We start from the raw sequence: 17,671 nt of genomic DNA on the forward strand, positions 1-17,671 counted from the left end.
ATTCCAGTTAAATAATTGCTTCTTTGAAATCATGGATGAATCTACCTCGATCTTTGCATGGATCCAAACTCTGCATAATCAGCAACGCGAAAAGGTGACAGAATTGAAGTTTGTGCAACTACAGCTGTTGATGGGGAGTTGTTAATTCTTCTTCTTCTTCTGCAGCAGCAGCAGCAGCAGCCGCAGATCTCCCTTTGCTGTCAATTCTAGAACTGCAAGTGGTCCTTTTTTTTTGGGTGAACAACTGCAAGTGGTCCTTTGCTGAAGAGAGGACTGGCAGTGAACTCAATGCCATGTCCTGCATTGCTGACTGCAACAAGTATGGACTTAGCATAAAAGAAGGAATTCTTACAGTAATGATAAATCAAACAAGTATACACTATGATGGAATAGGGATGCTTTATGCCTAGAGTAAGGATAACAGCATAATAATTTGCTCCTTTTGGACAATACAAGGAGTCTAGAGTAAAGATAAATCTAAGTCAAAGTACGAAAGATGTTGATGCAGATTTAGTTTCCAAGAGTCTATAACCAACAACTTGGTATCTTTTTTCTACAAGAGATATGATAACTTGATCTTAAGAATCTAAATATCATCTCACAGTCAGTGTTCTTCAAAACATCTCGTATGAATATGAATTTGAATTGGTCTTTAAACACTAGGATAAAGTCAACGTTCTACCTGGAAGATATTGTTCCTATGGATCTTGACCCATACATATATATTTTTCACTTTGCATGTGATGACATTGAGATATCAGTAATGAACTCTGATATTGCTCTTCTTGCTCATCAGACGTAAAAATTAATGATTAGTTGACAAATGAACATTGATAACTAAATTTCTGAGGTTACTTTCAGAAACATGGTTGGCACATGGTTAAGAGGAAGGAAATACCAGAAGACTTCTGATCCACTAAAAAAACGTATCACCATGCATCTGAGTTTTTCCTCTTCCCAAGCTACTTTGTTGGTGTTTGAGCATCTTTTGGGATCACAACCCCAACAACCAACCCTTCTTTTTCTGTCGTGTCACTTCTCGGATCTTTCATTGGGGTCCATCTTGTGTTCTCAAACAATCTTGAGTTTCCTTCTTCATGTTCTCATTTTCCCTCCCTAGCCGTGGGGCAAGGACGGAGTAGAGGAAAAGAAAGCCTCTGGGCTTACAATATCCACCTCCCACACGTTAAATCCCATTGGCAGCCTTTTTTGACTTGCTGATCTTGGTACACTGAGAGGTGGCTTCTAGGTTACCATTCCATCCTCTGACGAATTCCTCAACTCCATTCTTTCACCTTCTTGATGCTCCTTTATGGTGAAGCTTGAGAGCTCGGTGTTTCCATATGAAGTTAGAGTTCACTTTTAGCTACAGTGGAAGTGATGGTTCTGCTGTTGCTCTTGTGATCCATCCCCATGAAACAATTGGAAACAGTTCCCTGGAAACATGGCTTTCACAGTAAGGTTCTCCATCAATCAATTTATTCTTCCAACTTGTTTCTGCATCAATCCCATCTTTGGTACCGTGAGCTTCCACCTCTGTCAAAAAGTCCACATTTTAGGTGAAAACTAGGCTTCAGCATTCAAAGATGCCCCAAAAGTTTCTGCACCGGTTGGCTGATGAGAACCCGGAGTTGCAGAAGCAAATAGGATGCATGTCTGGTATCTTCCAAATTTTTGATCGGCAACATCTTCTCGTTGGGAGGAGCAACAGTGGCAACAGCAGCAGAACTGTGTCTCCAGGTACTACTTTTGTTATCTGCTGCAGCATTTCTTGTTGTAGCTTTAAAAATATTGTTTCTGGTATGAGAGTTTCTGAATCACTGAAATTCAACAACAGAAAAGTACAATAAGCTCAAGCATTGCATTCATATTCTCTTTTTCAGTGATTCAGAATGCAATATATCACTTCATTTTCGGTATTACAGTTCCTGAATCACTGAAACCAGTATTGCATTCGTATTCACTTTTTCAGACATGCTATGCATCACAATTTATGTAAATTATATCAAGTATATAACTCATATGAAGTTATGAACATTTAGATCAAAATTCTGTTGTGTTTCGGATTTCCATGATACAAACTCTGAAGCTATTGAATACCTTCAGGACACATTCATGATAGCAGGAATATTCAGTCAGATCATAGCACAAGTTCTCATAATTTTCAGGTATGTTTCATTAAATCGTATCCAATGTATCTGCTACTTTTATGTATTTATGATCTGTATTCTATTTTCAGGAGAAGAAACTCAGCAAAAACTTCTCAATGGAGTCATCAAAGACTTCATTTTCTTCATCATCCTATTCATCATTTTCTTCTATTGATTGTGACAAGTCAACCCCGAAAGATTTTTCGCCTGTTAAACGAAGCATATATGCAGAGAGATTCGCAAAGAGTTCATCAAAGTCAAAGAATTATGAGTCTGATGTGAAACAAACACATTATAAGCCTAAAAATGAGCTGACAAACTCACCGATTCAATTTGGTAGCCAATCTTTTGATCTCAGAGAAGTAATAAAAGAATCCATCAACAAGAATTCTCAGGGCCTACCAGTTAAAACCTTAATCACAGAGGAAATGAGACACTATTTATCTGATCAAAAAGATTCTCCAAAATCAAATAGAATTTCAAAGTTAAAGGATGCATCACATAGAACCAGAACTGAAGGAAAATCACAAATTTCGGTTGATCTGAATCGATCTTTTCAGATGCTGGACAAGTTCAAAAGTGCACCTGAATACCCTTTAGAAGTTAATGCTTCACCAAGAAAGCAATGTCCAATGAACAGCACTTCCAATCCAGTATCAAAGGGATCTCCAAGATTCTCCTTTGATGGAAGAGAGTCAAATACCTTTCTGAACTCAAAAGATGGTAATATGTCCACATCCAAGCTGAGAGAATGCCCAAGATTATCATTAGATAGCAGGGTAAGTTTGCTCAGAAGGTTCAATACTTTTGACACTGAACGGAATTCAATTATGGAGAATCTAGACCGAACCATCACCCATGGAAGAGCTTCCATGGGTCTAGATCGTCAGCAAGAAATGACACATCATAAGGGCTCGTCAAGCTTAGTTGTGAAGCTCATGGGGGTAGAAACAATGCCGAACTTCGACAAGGAGCAGCTGAACCTGACAAAAACAGATGGAGGCAAAGACTATAGTGGCTTAAACAGGCAGAAGAATGGTTTTTGCATCTCTAACACATCCACCATCAGTCAGGATAATGCTTGTAAAAGTTTCATCAGGGAACCAACCACTCCACAATTCAGAATTCCTGATGCAACACCAAGGCTACTTGAAGAACCAACTTCTAGGAGGCATCTTGAAATGATGGTGGGAAAAAGGGTGGATCACATGAAGCAGCAGCCTGGATATGTCTATAGAGAGATAGAGGAAAGGTTGACAGAGCTTGAGTTCAAGAAGTCCAATAGGGACCTAAGGGCTCTCAAACAAGTAATAGATTCCATTCACACAAAGGGTCATTCACCGAAGATGGAAGATGGACAGACTTCAACAGCACCAGTTTGTAGCACTCCAAGTGGGAATTATAGGAATGCAAGAATAGTAAAGAACAGTGACCCCAGTGCCAAAAGGAAGCAACTCTCCAAGAGCTTTTGAGTCTCCGATAGTGATTATGAAGCCCTCAACATCTGTCGCTAGATCAGAGCTCTCTTCCAATTCAGTCATCCCTTTAGAGCACATAAGATCTCTTAAGAGGTTACACTTGCGTGATCCTGCTAATAAGAAGACATCTTTGACTAGTGTCGAAATGGTAAAAGACAGAAGTCCTAAGCACAGTTTCAGAGAACAACCTACTTCTGAATCTCCTTCTTCAGTCACAAAGGGCAGGATGGAGCACAAATGTTCACAAAATACTGGTGTGAGCACAGCACAAGTTTCAAGAAATTCAGTAAAAAGCTTGAATTATATTCACACAAGATTACAGAAGAAAAAGATTGAGAACCAAAAAGGACAAAACCTTCCAGTTCCAAAATTGGAGAATCTTCAGACACATTCTGCCAATAGATCTTCAGGATCAGTATCACCTAGAAGCAGGCTCAGACAAAAACCAGCTCATTCGCAAGTAAATGCTCATCAGTTCAATGATACTTGTTGTGAAGCAAGAAATTTGAGCCACCAGGCAGATGAAATCTCTGTAATATCAGATAGTAATGGTAGCTGTGCCTCACAGATTGACTGGTCTGTAGAGCTAAAGTTGCCATCTTCTCAGCAGGATATTTCCAGTCCATCTAGAAGCACAGAAACTTATTCGTTATCATCCTCCAACTATACGGTATGAGAATTTCATTTTGATACTCCAGTTTAATCATCAGTTCATGTCACAAAAGTAACAAGAAACACCAGCAATCAGGGTTTGACAAAAGTTGTCACAACCCGTTTAACCCAAGACATGCAAGGCTTATAGATTTTAACATGTATATTAACCAAATTGAGTTCAAGTTTATACTGAACTTGTCACAACTCAATGAGACATGATTCATTTATAAGCCAGGAATCTAAATTGCCATCCTAGCAGCAATAGTTTGCTGAAGAATGAGCTTGAAATGACTTTATTTGTGGTTGAGTAACATCAATATTATGAGTTACTTTATTGGGTTGAACATAGCATCATAGGTGATCATTTTGCATTTTTTTTAATGTTCCTACAAAATATTTAGACTTACAATGCAAAATGTTTGATGCAGCTCCTATTTTGCATAGTTAGTCTGAAACTGATAACTGTTCATTTATCTGATTTCAGAAGTTCTCGTGTCATTCAAATCAACAAGTTTCAAGTAAACCTGTAGAAATTTCTACCGAGCAGCCAAGTCCAATCTCTGTTTTAGATGCTTCAGTGTACCGAGATGATGTACCTGTTTTGCCAATGGAAGGACTTCCAAATGAAGTTGAAGGTAAGGATCTTTCAGCAGGTGTTCTCTTGTTTTCTTCCTCATATGTTACATTTACTATGAATCAATTTTAGAAATGGCTCACATACTGCCTCTGAATGATCCTTAATTGCAAATTTCTTTCTGAATCATGTTCCTCATTTGTTAGTAGCTACTGTGAAGGATAATGACTACTAGACAACTAACTGGTCAACTAACCTAGAGATCAAGGGAGGTCTTAAGGCACTCTTGGGAATTTATTTACTGCAGTAGGTAGCACTAAAATAACATTGATTAGCCTTCATTAAATCCTTAACTTGTATCATACAACACCTATATATGCATAAGCACTATTCCTACTAGCAATTGATTACCCTTAATAAATCCCTCCAACTTGCATCATATGACATCTACATATGTATAAGCACTGTTTCTACTAGCAACTATAGTGTCAATATTAACTTGTCAACAGTCTACTAAATATAGTAAAAAGTATTTCTCTGAGCTTCAACAAGATTCGTTTTATTGACCATCAATGTATTATTTGGACATGAATAAACCTCATAATTGATGACAGATGATGATATTCAGACTTCTGCTAGTGACATGCAAGACATTCCATCACAAAACCTGAATGCCAGATACAGTCACAAGAGGCTTGAGAAAGTTGACAAGCTGATTCAGAAGCTCAGACAACTAAGCCCAGAGGATGATGATGGAGCTTCCAAAACTGATCATATTTCTTCATTGTGTGAGACAAAGTGCCCAGACCATCGCTTTGTGTACGAGACACTACTGGCATCTGGCATTTTGATGAAAGATCTAACTTCTGATTTAGTGACCACAAAGCCAATCGAACTCTGCCCTTCTTCACACCTAATAAATCCTGAATTATTCTTTGTGTTAGAGAGAACAAAATTGCACTGGCAGACCACGCCTGAAGTCATTAAGGAAAGCACTCATCAGCTGAGGTCTGATCTTGAAAAGCTAAATCGCAAGTTGTTATTTGATCTAGTGAATGAGCTACTAAAACAGAAGCTCAAGCTGAGTGGTCCAGAAGCTCAACTATCACTATTGCATCGGAACATGATTCCCAAGTTCCCCAGTGGACGGTGCTTAGCAAAAGAACTGTGTGATGATATTGAGCAGCTCAAAGGCAGGAGTTCCTCCCCTGGAATGTGTGTAGATGCTACTACTTCAATCTCAAGTGAAGATATGCTGCAGCAATTGGAGGGGTGGATGGGCTTCTGCGAAGGGTTACCTGAAATAGGGATCAGCATTGAGAGGTTGATATTTCGAGACCTGATTGAGGATCTGCTTGATGAAATTCTTCATGGAATGGATGCATTTAGCTTGCAAGTCAAGGCTAGCAGAAGATGCAGGCACATTTGCTAGATTAGCCTAATATAACGCTTGTTATCAAATTTTAATGAAATAAAAAAACATCTCCTGGCATGGTGAATATCCCAAGCATCTGATGCATTGATCAATGCTTAGATTGATGGGATGTATAAGTTCTAGCTTAATATTTTCTATTCCTTTTTTATCCTAATCTTCTTTTTTGTTTCTATCCCTTCAAGTACTTGCATATATGTGGAACTGTGAACAAAGTTACATAGTGGGTGGTAAAAGAATTTGCAAGAAAGCAAGCTTCCATTAATGAATAATGAAGTCACTCTGTTCCTTTAAACTTTGAAACAATTCTCTGTATAATGATAGGTTTGAAGATGATGATACTTAGGTGATGATTATATATTCAAGAAGAAAATTCAAACCTATTAAAACCTTAATATTTACTCTTACCTTATAAATCAAAACAAGAATATGGATCTCCAATGAAAATTTTCACATACCTAGGATTTCTCAAATAGTTCAGTCCAAAGGGAGCAAAAGGTGCATGCACAACCAAATTTGAGAAACCAAGCATGTTCTGTGTACCATCCGTGAAAATGTAGTTTACAGCTGCGTGAGATAACAAGGCTTATCGATAACTTCCTTTAGTATAATCTCTACTCTCTTCTTCTTGTCATTTTTCATCATCCATCAAACATTGAATTCTTTTTGGCATCTAATATATCGGTGTAAACCTTTTGCCAACTCCAATCTTGAAACTATTTTCTGCTCTGCTGTTAGGGAGGACATGAACCATATGACTTACAACCAGTTGATCAGGGGACACGAACCATATTACTATAACCAGTTGTTTTAGATGCACATATAGCTTCTTGTAACAAAAACATGTGAATCTGCCAAAAAATGCTTTTATTAAAATAATTTAGTCAGAAATAACTTACAAAATCACCACAAATCCTTGCACGAACAGTTTCCATCTCTAAAATGATGAAACCTCACATTGTCTCTCACAATTATCTGTAATCCTGTAAACTTAGCCATGAATTTGATAGTATTGTGGCAGTCTCCACATATTCTCAAGTTCTTGAACACCCGAATAACTGATTCACTGTTCACATTTAGGATGCCGAATGCAACTGCAAGTTTCTCACTGTGACTGCACAGTAACTCCTCTTTTTCCTCTTCAGCTACATCTTGCAGAACATATTCAGTATCAGGAAGATAGCCATCAAACCTCATCTTCTCCCTGATATCTTTCAGAAAACCATATATTGCCTCTCGGTGAGGGTTCTTGTCATCACCTTTGACAAACGTGTAAACCTTGTCCCTTACCTGAACCCAACTGCACCCTGGTACTTTGGTAACACATCTATCCCGCATTCTGTCCCTCATTATAACCCTAATGCTGGAAGCCTCATCCCACATCTTAGCAGACACCAGTATGTTTGACAACAACACATAATTCCCAGGATTCTCAGGTTCTATTTCAAACAAATGTGCAGCAGCAATTTTTGCTAACTCCACATTCTTATACACTCTGCATGAAGCAAGTAATGCTCCCCATGCACCCACCGTAGGTTGCATGGGCATGTTTTGAATCAGTTCATATGCCTCCTCAAGATGACCAGAGCGGCCGAGGACATCTACCATGCAGGCATAGTGATCGGCATCAGGCTGAAGCCCATGCTCCTTACTCATAGAATGAAAAATTGACTTTCCCTCGACAACCAACTGCGAATGACTGCAGCCAGTCAAAACAACTGTAAATGTGACTGAATTAGGCTTGACGCCACATTTGAGCATTTGATGGAAAACTGACAATGCATCCTCACCACAACCATGCATTGAATTCGTCAAGATCATTGTGTTCCATGCAACTGTGTCCTTCCTATGCATATGGTTGAAGACATGCCTGGCCTTATCCAAGTCTCCACACTTGGCATACATTAGTATCAAAGCTGTTGACACCGTTAAATCCTCCACAAACCAGTGGCGGCAAATGTATCCATGGATTTCTCTACCTTTCCTTAGATTCTCGACAAATGCACAAACTGGCAGCATGCTAATCAGTGTAATATGGTTTGGTTTGAACCCTGAATGTTGCATCTCATGTAGCATTCCAAATGCTTGTTCAGGCTTTCCATTCTGTGCAAACCCACTGATCATGCAATTCCATAAAGCGGAGCTGGTAGCAACTCCTCGATATCTCATCTGTTCAAAGAGTTTCATAGCCTCTTCACAGTCCCCATCAGCAAAATAAGCTGTCAACATCACGATCCATGAAATTGAATCTTTGTTAAGGACTCTATTGAAAATACTCCTAGCTTGCCTAATACTCGAGCAATTAGCATACAAATCCACCAGTCCACTTCCTACAAATACATCATCTTCAAAACCCTTTCGCAGTGCATAACTGTGAATTTCTCTTCCAAAACCCAGGGCCTTTAACTCTGAACAAACACGAATGGCTGTAGACAGAGTGAACGAATTCGGATCAACTCCACCATGAAGCATATCACGGAAGACACTTAAAGCTAACACTGGCATCCTACAACTCAAATAAGCTGAAATGAGCGAAGTCCAAGAGATCACATCCTTAATCGGCAAATCATCAAACACCTTCCTTGAACCCTGATGGAATCCACATTTTCCATACATATCAATCATGGCATTACCTAAGAGAAGGTCCGAGGCGAGACCAAACTTGATGGCCTCCTCATGCAATCCTTTGGCTTCTACAGGGTCCAACGAACAGGCGCATGCCTTGGCGACCGAAAGCAGAACGAGTCGATCGGGCTTGAGGTCTTTGGTTTCTCGGAGCCGCTGGTAAAGCCTTATGGATTCTTTGGGAAGGTTGCGCCTTGTGAAGGCGGAGATCAAGATAGTCAATGAGGGCAAATGTGGGTGGGGAATTTTATCCAACAGATCTCTGGCGCGGTCCAACTGGCCCGAGCGGATATAAGAATCGAGGAACCTGAGGCAAACATTGTGTGGGAGATTCCAAACTGGAAGTCTACTGATCATGTGACCTTATAGAAGATAAGGACTATGGTCGTATCCGGCCGGCGACAGTGACCGGTAGGCAGGAGGGGGTAGTCCCGTTGGGACACGTTGGGCGAAGACTTGGGCAGTGGTGTTGAAGGGAGATCGGAGAAGTGCGGTGGAGGACGGAGAAGGAGGATGAGTCCGGCGAACTGGGAGGCGTAGAGGAGTAGCAGGCAGATTGCGCGGCGGAGGTGGAGCATGAAATCGACGGCGGCGGAAGAGAGCAGCGGCTTTTAAGATCATAGGTATAATTTCATTTAAGTCCCCTGAAATATTTCTATTTGCAAAATATGTTTGAGTTTAGACTGAAATAAAATCTCGTGGTCGCCATGCTCCGTCAAATCGAAGCCAATAGAATTGGTAGTCTCCGTCGACAACCTTCCAACTTCCTCCGATGGGCATCTGCCTCCGCCACCGGCGGTGGCTCCTCCTCGCCCTCTCCTGATCCCTCTCCGCCTACGGTGCCTACAGGATCTACCATCTCCCCTCCGTCGCGCGGCGCCGCAGGAAGCTCTCTCGTGCGCTCGCCGCCCTCTCCGCCGCTGCAGACGCAGCAGCCTCCACTGCAGAGGCTGTCTCCCTCGTCTCGTCCGATCTCACCCTCTTCCTTCGTTCCGATTCCGCCGATCTCCCCTCCAGCCTGAAGCAGATCACTAAGATCGTCCGCTCCGATGAGTTCTCCGCCTCCGTTTCTAGGGTTTCGGAAGCCCTAACGACAGGAATCGCGAGAGGTATCCAGTTCGGCGAACATTCGGCCTATCCTTCAATTTCAGGGCCCAGGGATGGAGCGAGATTGACGGATCGGATTATGGACAGGCTGTTCTCTACCTCTGGATCCGGGCTTGTATCTGTGATGGCCGGGAGCTTTGCGAGGGGTCTCGTGATGGGGTTCTATCAAAACGAATCGAGCGACGGCGGGGAACGATTGGACTCGCAGGCGGTGCCGCGCTGGGTGCAATTGGTGTACCGTGACGAATCTAGAGAGCTTATTGGAAACTGCGTTCAACTCTTCGTGAGCACAGCCGTCACGGTGTACCTCGAAAAAACGATGGAAATCAACGCCTTCGATGAGTTCTTCTCCGGGCTCACCAACCCCATGCACGAGGCTAAGATGAAGGATATGCTGGTTTCAGTGTGCAATGGAGCAGTCCAAACCCTTGTCAAGACTTCCCACCAGGTTCTGACGAGTTCGAATTCCTCCTCTCATGGAAACAAAGCAGAAAGTTCCAAACTTGGAGAGAAATCTGGCGCGGAGCTCGCAAGGACTACTACATTGATTGAGGATGGTGGTGGCTGGGTGGATCAAATAACATCCACATTGTCCGCGCCGGGCAACAGGAGGTTCGTTCTTGATGTCACAGGGAGGATAACCTTTGAGACTGTCAGGTCATTCCTTGACTTTGCCCTATGGAAGATGTCTGATGCTTCCAGAAGAGGAGCTAATAGTGTTAAAGAGGAGTTGATACGGGGTTTGGAAGTTTTGAGGCACTTAAGCTCCAGGTCGATTATCATTATTGCTCTATGCCTCTGCTTGTGCCTGCATATTTACATGAGGATGCCAATTCTTACCTCAGATTTGGTTGGTAACTGATATCTTGGAGTTCAGTTCAGTAAGAAGCACTGATATAAAGAAGGTAGCTTTCCATCCTTGTAAGTATTCAAATCTTGTAGGGGTGATACTTCTAAACACTCATTATATATACATACAGAAGGAATTTAAAAAAAAAAAAAACTCTTATCTGTAATCTATTAGATGCTCAAAGTATGTAATTAATAGAAGTGGCTGGTGATGATTGATATCGAGATGTATATATGGAAGACACATTTGAATAATTTGAAAAGACTTCAATGAATGTATTTTGTATGCATAATCCTTGTTGAAACATGTTGTTCACTGTTTGTCGTTGCTGATATTTATATGTGTTCACCTGATTTTGTTGTTACAGTTTTAAGTCATACTTTTAAAGTTCTATTTCACATTACCCTTTAAACTCTCTTAATATATTTTTCCTTCACTGGTATCAGAACTCTATTTGAGAAATCCCAGAGAGTCTATGTTTACATGCTGTGTGATTTCTGTGTATTTATCAGAGATTACAGCTCGATAGATATTTTGGTGTTGATCAAATATTCAGTGTCTCCTTTTGTTTTCCCCTAACACTGAAGGCATGACACTATCAGGATATCATTTCAGATGTGTATCTATGGGCACTTCCTAGATAGTATCACAAGGTAAAGATTTTTGAGGATATCATTTCAGATGTCTATCTTCTTGGATCACCGTGCAAGAGCAGTTGTCATTGCACTGTCCGAGCTGGAGAGCTCCAGTTGGGTCCATCGCGAATCACAATGGAGGATGTCATCGAGGAACTATTACAGGTGTTGTAGTTGCTGAATATAAACCTGTTTTTCTGATTCAAGAATTGTTTTATGAGGAGATTTTGGACAAGATAGATCAAATCAAAGGATCAAATCCTTCTAGCGATTTTTTATATAAAAATTATTTCGATCAGATCAAGATAACACAGTTCGATCACTGAATGAATAAAGTTGGTTTTTGAAAATTAATCTGAACATGCCTTTTTTTTTGTTTATTTTGTTTCTTCTGAAAATGATCTCGTTCACTAACTTTAACAAAAAGTGAAATCTGCAACATCAATAATCCCGCTCAGCAACAATGTTAGAAGAGTTTCTGAGTATCATTGCACTTTTCATGTGCTGAAAATAATTTAAATATAAAAAAACCGAAATCGCTAGAAGGAGGGCTTGAACCTCCGACCTTGTGGTTAACAGCCACACGCTCTAACCAACTGAGCTATTCCAGCACGCATTCCTAGCATGTTTTTGTTTAATATCAAAGGGAAAATTTAAAATTTAGTAATTAAAGGACACAAAATTACTCAACATAATTTCCAGTTTATTAAAGGACACAAAATACTTTTAAAATTGTCCCTGGCTAATATTTCTTTACATGCCTTCAATAAGGCATTAGGCACAGTTCTACAACCATGGAGGCAAGTTTTATGCGATTTCTCTCCTCAAGTCAAGTCCTAATGTACAATATTGAGATCAACTTTTCTCCGACTAGTCGCACACTCCCTTTTCTTATGGCATGGGCCGCGGTTTCCAACAATTACTAATTCCTCTTGACCTTCAATTGGTTAGTTCTCATTACGGTCTAACAATATCAATGGGGCAACCGTCGTCCCACTGATTCTCAAAATCGTATAACTGAATTATCAGGTCGGTTCAAAAACCAATTTTCCAACACAATAATATTAATAAAATATATTTTATTTTTTTGTATGCCTAATTTTCAGAAAATGGTCCATAGGGGTTTTCACTTTTCCGAATATGAAACCAAAGTGTGGGATGGAATAACTAATAGATCACGTGCGAATCTATCGACTAAGTCAACGCCACCACAGCCATCATATCTCCCAGACCAGATTCGAATAATCTAACATGAAAAAAAAGTCATTCGCTGAACAACAAAATAATGATGCATGAGAGATCGCACTGAAGGAATATGACGCTGACAGTTAACATGATTTTATCAACAACTTTGAATTAATGAATTTGACACGCAGAAAAGTCAGAGTTTGCAGGAGTATGCGGCGACCTTTTCAGAAAGTCAAAGCTTGTCGCTTTTTATGACGAAACGTGCATCCATATTGTATTCAGAAGTGGGAACATATTGAAGCACTGATTTTATTATTTTTATTAAATAATTCTGAGGTTTAAAAATTGAAAAATAACATCAAAGTAAAAAGTTTTCCACCCAAAAAAAACACGTGGTGAGAATTTCAACTTTCAACGCTGAATGAAATAATTTTTTTTTAAATATAATTAAAATATGTATTTTTTTAGTTGGGTTGTTAATGAGTACGCATGCTATAAATAAAAAATTAATAAATATATATATTTTTAGATTAAATATCTTGTGAGTTTGATCACTTTGGTTTAAAAAGATATTGAAATTTTATATTTTGCGCCGACAAATTTAATTTATTTTGTAACAAAGGGCCAAACAAACCGGATAGCACCAAGATTGATTGAATTAAAACCAAAAGTAGAGTGAAATCATCGTGCGAGATCTTCTACCTATCCATTTGACTTTGAGGTCTCCACGTTGACCAACTCCATGAATGCTAGTTGCCATAAGATGATGCATCTCATTTAAAGCTTCAGAGGGGAGTCGAGAAGATGAGCTCATTTCAGAAGATCTTGTCGTCCATGGCGGCCGTGCTCCATCTTTTAATGGCGATAAAGCTTCTCGCAGGGATCGCAGTGGTCACTGTTCATGGCGCAGGTGAGATCGATGAAGTTCGAGTAAACAATTGTTGTATCAATTTACGCAGCAGCAAATTCGAGATCAAAATTCGATTTTGACGGCGATTTGTTCATCCAGGGGACACGATGTATCCGGGGGAGTATCTCTACGAAGGGCAGACGTTGATGTCGGCCAACGGGAGATTCGCGTTGGGCTTCTTCAGCCCCGGCGATCGCCGGAGCGTCTACGCGGGAGTCTGGTACACCAACGTGACCGACACGGCGCTGGCGGTGGTGTGGGTGATCAACAACGACCAACCGATCACGATATCGCCGGGGTACCTCCACTTCACCGACGACGGCATGTTCGGCGTCTACGACTACGAGCAGAGCCGGCTGTGGGTAACCGGCTCACCTCGACGGAGTAACAGCACGCTTGTTCGGCTGTCGGATTCCGGCAACCTCATGCTCGTCGACCTCGACAGCAACACGACGCTGCTGCAGAGCTTCGATTACTTGGGCGACTCGATGGTTCCAGGGATGAAGCTCGGGTTGGACAGGGGAAGCAGCATCCTGAGGAGGCAGCTCGTGTCGTGGCGGAACGCCACGAATCCGTATCCGGGGGAATATTCCGTCGCGATCGAGACGAGAGGTAACCGGCCAGAGATGTTCGTGAGGCACGACCAGTCCGCCGCCGGCGTGGTCTTCCGGAGCGGTCCGTGGACCGGACGCGGGTTCAGCGGAATCCCGGCGATGGCGAACTCGACCCGGTTCAGGTTCGCGTTCGTGTCCAATTCACGAGAGGTTGGTCGTTAACTGAATATTTACATATGCGCCCTCTGAAATTATAATATTCCATTTTCCGACAATTTAAACAAAATATTAATGGTAAACAAAAATATAAAGAAAAATATTTAAAAATATAGATGGTGCAATTTAAAAATAAAAATCTCTTCTTTTTTTTTTGTTTTAAATAACAAGGTCTCCTTCTCGTTCAACGCCACCGACGACTCGATTCTCTCCCGCGCCGTTGTGGATTCCGGCGAAGCATTTCGGCTTCAGGAATGGTCAGATGCGGGTGGGGGATGGGCCACAGAGTGGACCGTGCCTGGCGACCACTGCGACCGCTACGCCCGCTGCGGCGCAAACGCTGTTTGCTCCAGCGCCGACTCGCCGGCGTGCCGCTGCCTGCAGGGCTTCGTCCCAAGGAACAGCCAAAACTGGAGCCAAAACCGCTTCTCCGAGGGCTGCGTCAGCACCTCAGCGTCTCTGGCGTCTCCTCCGGCGCGGAATTGCTCGTCGGAAGGGTTCTCTCAATGGAGGATGGTGAAGCTGCCGGACACGGAGAATGCCACCGCCGTCGGGAACAGGACGCTCGACGAGTGCAGAGAGTTGTGCTCCAGGAACTGTTCTTGCATGGCGCACGCCGTGACGGCGTGGGACGGTTGCTTGATGTGGCGAGGCGATTTGATCGACATGAGGACGCTCTCACAAGGCGGCGACGAGCTTTTTGTTCGTCTTGTTGCAGCTCCTGACATCTGTAAGCACACATCAAAATCTCTCCTTTCCTCTGTTTTTATCGGAGCCAAAAGGTTTCAGAATTTGCTGTGCAGATTCTGAAAAGCAATCTAAGAGGTCTGTAAAGATCATAGCCATTGCTACAACTATGGGCATTCTTTTGTTCCTGATGGCGTCTGTGTTCATTTGGTGGAGAAGGAAAAGAATCAAAAGTATGTATGCTCAACCACTCATGTTAAGTAGTGCCGACTAGGTGCATGATGAAATGTCCTTATGAGTGATACTCACATACTGAAAGCTCATTACGATAATTGATCAATCACAATGCAACAGAAGAAGATTTCGAGTCGAACCTGCCGAGATTAACACTGCGGTTCGATTGCTGGAGTGGGAGTTCTTCAGATGGAGCAGTACATCAGGATGATGGTATGCACACACTTTGATCTGTCTTATGATTTCAGATATGAAATTGTAGAACTTGCAGAGTATATTCACATTTGACTACTAAATTTAGGCATAAGTTTGTTCAGATTATCAGTTTGAACTTAAGATTTTGTATCAAGGTACAGTGAGCTCAATCGGGTCGTTGCCTTCCTTTGCTTTGTCTAAGATAAAGTCTGCGACTGATAACTTCTCCAATGACAACAAACTTGGAGAAGGTGGATTTGGCATTGTTTATAAGGTATCAGAGGTGTCTTTAGTGATCTTGTTCTCTTATTTCTGTTACAGAAACATGAGGGTTGAGTTGAGAGATTTTGCAGGGAGAGCTGATGGATGGAAAACAGATTGCTGTGAAAATGTTGTCGAGATACTCATCGCAGGGGCCTGATCAGTTCCGAAATGAGCTTTCGCTGATTGCCAACTTGCAGCACAGGAATCTTGTCCGCCTGCTTGGCTGTTGCATCGAAGGAGATGAGCGCATACTCGTGTTGGAGTACATGGAAAATAAGAGCTTGGATGCTTTCATATATGGTTAGTAGTCTCATTGCATCTTATTCAGTTACCAATTGTTCAGAGCATTGTCAAGAGGAACAAGTGAAAACTAATATCATGATACATTTCTGATAGATATGGTTACTGATCCTTCTCCCTTTCGATAATTTAGATATAAAGGAAGTTATTGTGTAATCTTAAAAAAAGGATGTTGTTTGAGTTTTATGCTAAACTTGTTGCTCAGCAGATTTATGAATGTTTTGCAGATAAAACAAGAAGTGGTTTGTTGGACTGGCATACGCGCCTTCAAATCATTATCAGTATTGCTCGAGGGCTTCTCTACTTGCATCAAGACTCTAACTTGAGGATCATCCATCGAGACCTTAAACCAAGCAACATCCTTCTTGACAAAGACATGAATCCAAAAATATCGGACTTTGGAATAGCAAGAATTTTTGAAGGAGACAACATTGAAGAGAATGCTACTACGAGACCTATTGGAACATTGTAAGTTCAAAGTGAATGGTGCCATTGAATTGGTCTCAGTGTTTTTATCATGATAATTTTTACATTTCCTTGCAGTGGATATATGGCGCCCGAGTACATTGCAAAGGGAGTGTTTTCTTTGAAATCAGATGTTTTCAGCTTCGGTGTAATAGTGTTGGAAATCGTAAGTGGCATGAGGAATAAAGTGTTCAACCTCACAGATTCACGGTTAAACCTTTTAGGACATGTAAGCATTCGAACAAATACTCTAATATCCAAAAACTCATTCAACATTCAATCTCATCAGTATTGTTTTCAGGCATATTTGTTATGGAAGGAAGGCAGGACTCTTGAGCTACTCGACGAATCATTGGGATCCTCCTCTCCTCCACCCGAGATTCTGGAGTGTGTAAGAGTAGGTCTTCTATGCGTGCAAGAAAATAGTGAAGACAGGCCGACAATGGCAGAGGTTGTGCTGATGCTAACAAATGAAGATCTACCAGTGACTCCACCTAAAGAACCTATGAGTGTTGCAGAAGATTCTGATGAATACTCATGTAACACTTTACAGACTCAAGGGAGTGCCCCTACAGGTCGGTGAAAATTTTCGCCTGTTTTTCTTTGTATATGCAAAAATATACAGTTCAAATTGCTTACTTTCCAAACTTACTATACGAGTATTTCTGAAACTTTGTAAGTACTCAAATGAGTTATTCCTGTGCAAAGTATATCAACATACTGAGCATTTGAGTATCATACCTTGTTCATAGAAGAGATACCTTGTTCATTAGATATGCCGCTGGAGACTAGATTGACGGCAACAACTGCAGCTCCAATTGCTAGATCATACTGCAAACAAATAGATTGGAAGATTGATGATCTCCGTGTACAACCACCATGGAAATTAGTTTCTAAAAAGGCCAAATCAAGATGAACTAGCTACTCACCAGAGACTACTACTGTAATTATATATTCCAAAAGAGCTTCCCTCGCCAAAGAGAAGCACCATAGTTACTGAAATCAAGAACACAACCAATGCCGTAACCGATATTATATGAAAACTTGGATTAGAGAAAGAAAAATCACATAAAACTCACCTCCATGGCTGCAGCAACAAATGTTGTCTCCTAACAACACGCAAAATCTTCGCTGCCGTATGAGTGCATCAAGA

The 17,671-nt window shown here is 41.2% G+C and overlaps 4 protein-coding genes and 1 non-coding gene across 5 annotated transcripts; 3 read left to right on the plus strand and 2 right to left on the minus strand.

Annotated features, from left to right (window-relative positions):
- Positions 1 to 1,335: 1,335 nt before the first annotated feature.
- Positions 1,336 to 6,350, plus strand: LOC141825330 (protein LONGIFOLIA 1-like). The gene is given in 6 exon segments (XM_074712717.1): positions 1,336 to 1,740; positions 2,107 to 2,168; positions 2,240 to 3,570; positions 3,572 to 4,298; positions 4,767 to 4,917; positions 5,471 to 6,350. Coding segments are annotated over 6 exon segments (3,243 nt in total). The 5' UTR covers positions 1,336 to 1,586; the 3' UTR covers positions 6,289 to 6,350.
- An 841-nt stretch (positions 6,351 to 7,191) lies between these two features.
- LOC141825664 (putative pentatricopeptide repeat-containing protein At5g52630) lies at positions 7,192 to 9,270 on the minus strand. The gene has a single exon (XM_074713047.1). It carries the CDS (start codon positions 9,268 to 9,270, stop codon positions 7,192 to 7,194), a length of 2,079 nt encoding a protein of 692 aa, XP_074569148.1.
- A 380-nt stretch (positions 9,271 to 9,650) lies between these two features.
- On the plus strand, positions 9,651 to 11,234 carry LOC141824863 (protein PHLOEM PROTEIN 2-LIKE A10-like). Its single transcript, XM_074712194.1, has one exon. It carries the CDS (start codon positions 10,100 to 10,102, stop codon positions 10,880 to 10,882), a length of 783 nt encoding a protein of 260 aa, XP_074568295.1. The 5' UTR covers positions 9,651 to 10,099; the 3' UTR covers positions 10,883 to 11,234.
- An 808-nt stretch (positions 11,235 to 12,042) lies between these two features.
- TRNAN-GUU (transfer RNA asparagine (anticodon GUU)) lies at positions 12,043 to 12,116 on the minus strand. Its single transcript has one exon. It is a non-coding gene; the product is annotated as a tRNA-Asn (tRNA).
- A 1,406-nt stretch (positions 12,117 to 13,522) lies between these two features.
- On the plus strand, positions 13,523 to 17,161 carry LOC141824924 (receptor-like serine/threonine-protein kinase SD1-8). Its single transcript, XM_074712273.1, has 10 exons — positions 13,523 to 13,603; positions 13,703 to 14,367; positions 14,545 to 15,103; positions 15,177 to 15,293; positions 15,415 to 15,507; positions 15,645 to 15,763; positions 15,843 to 16,053; positions 16,281 to 16,521; positions 16,597 to 16,747; positions 16,820 to 17,161. Exons 1-10 carry the CDS (start codon positions 13,528 to 13,530, stop codon positions 17,099 to 17,101), a joined length of 2,514 nt encoding a protein of 837 aa, XP_074568374.1. The 5' UTR covers positions 13,523 to 13,527; the 3' UTR covers positions 17,102 to 17,161.
- Positions 17,162 to 17,671: the final 510 nt, after the last annotated feature.

The sequence above is a fragment of the Curcuma longa genome, chromosome 3 (assembly GCF_044706935.1).
Source record: "Curcuma longa cultivar G26 ecotype Majalengka, Jawa Barat chromosome 3, ITB_CL_G26_1.1, whole genome shotgun sequence".
Lineage (NCBI taxonomy): Eukaryota > Viridiplantae > Streptophyta > Magnoliopsida > Zingiberales > Zingiberaceae > Curcuma > Curcuma longa.

What these genes read in the sequence shown, in the direction of transcription:
- LOC141824924 (XM_074712273.1), top strand. Translation starts at nt 13,528, where the DNA reads ATGGCGGCCGTGCTCCATCTTTTAATGGCGATAAAGCTTCTCGCAGGG. An exon ending in AGCAGTACATCAGGATGATG is followed by an intron (nt 15,508 to 15,644) that starts GTATGCACACAC and finishes TTTTGTATCAAG; the next exon opens with GTACAGTGAGCTCAATCGGG. An exon ending in GATTTGGCATTGTTTATAAG is followed by an intron (nt 15,764 to 15,842) that starts GTATCAGAGGTG and finishes GAGATTTTGCAG; the next exon opens with GGAGAGCTGATGGATGGAAA.
- LOC141825664 (XM_074713047.1), bottom strand. Translation starts at nt 9,270, where the DNA reads ATGATCAGTAGACTTCCAGTTTGGAATCTCCCACACAATGTTTGCCTC.
- LOC141824863 (XM_074712194.1), top strand. Translation starts at nt 10,100, where the DNA reads ATGGACAGGCTGTTCTCTACCTCTGGATCCGGGCTTGTATCTGTGATG.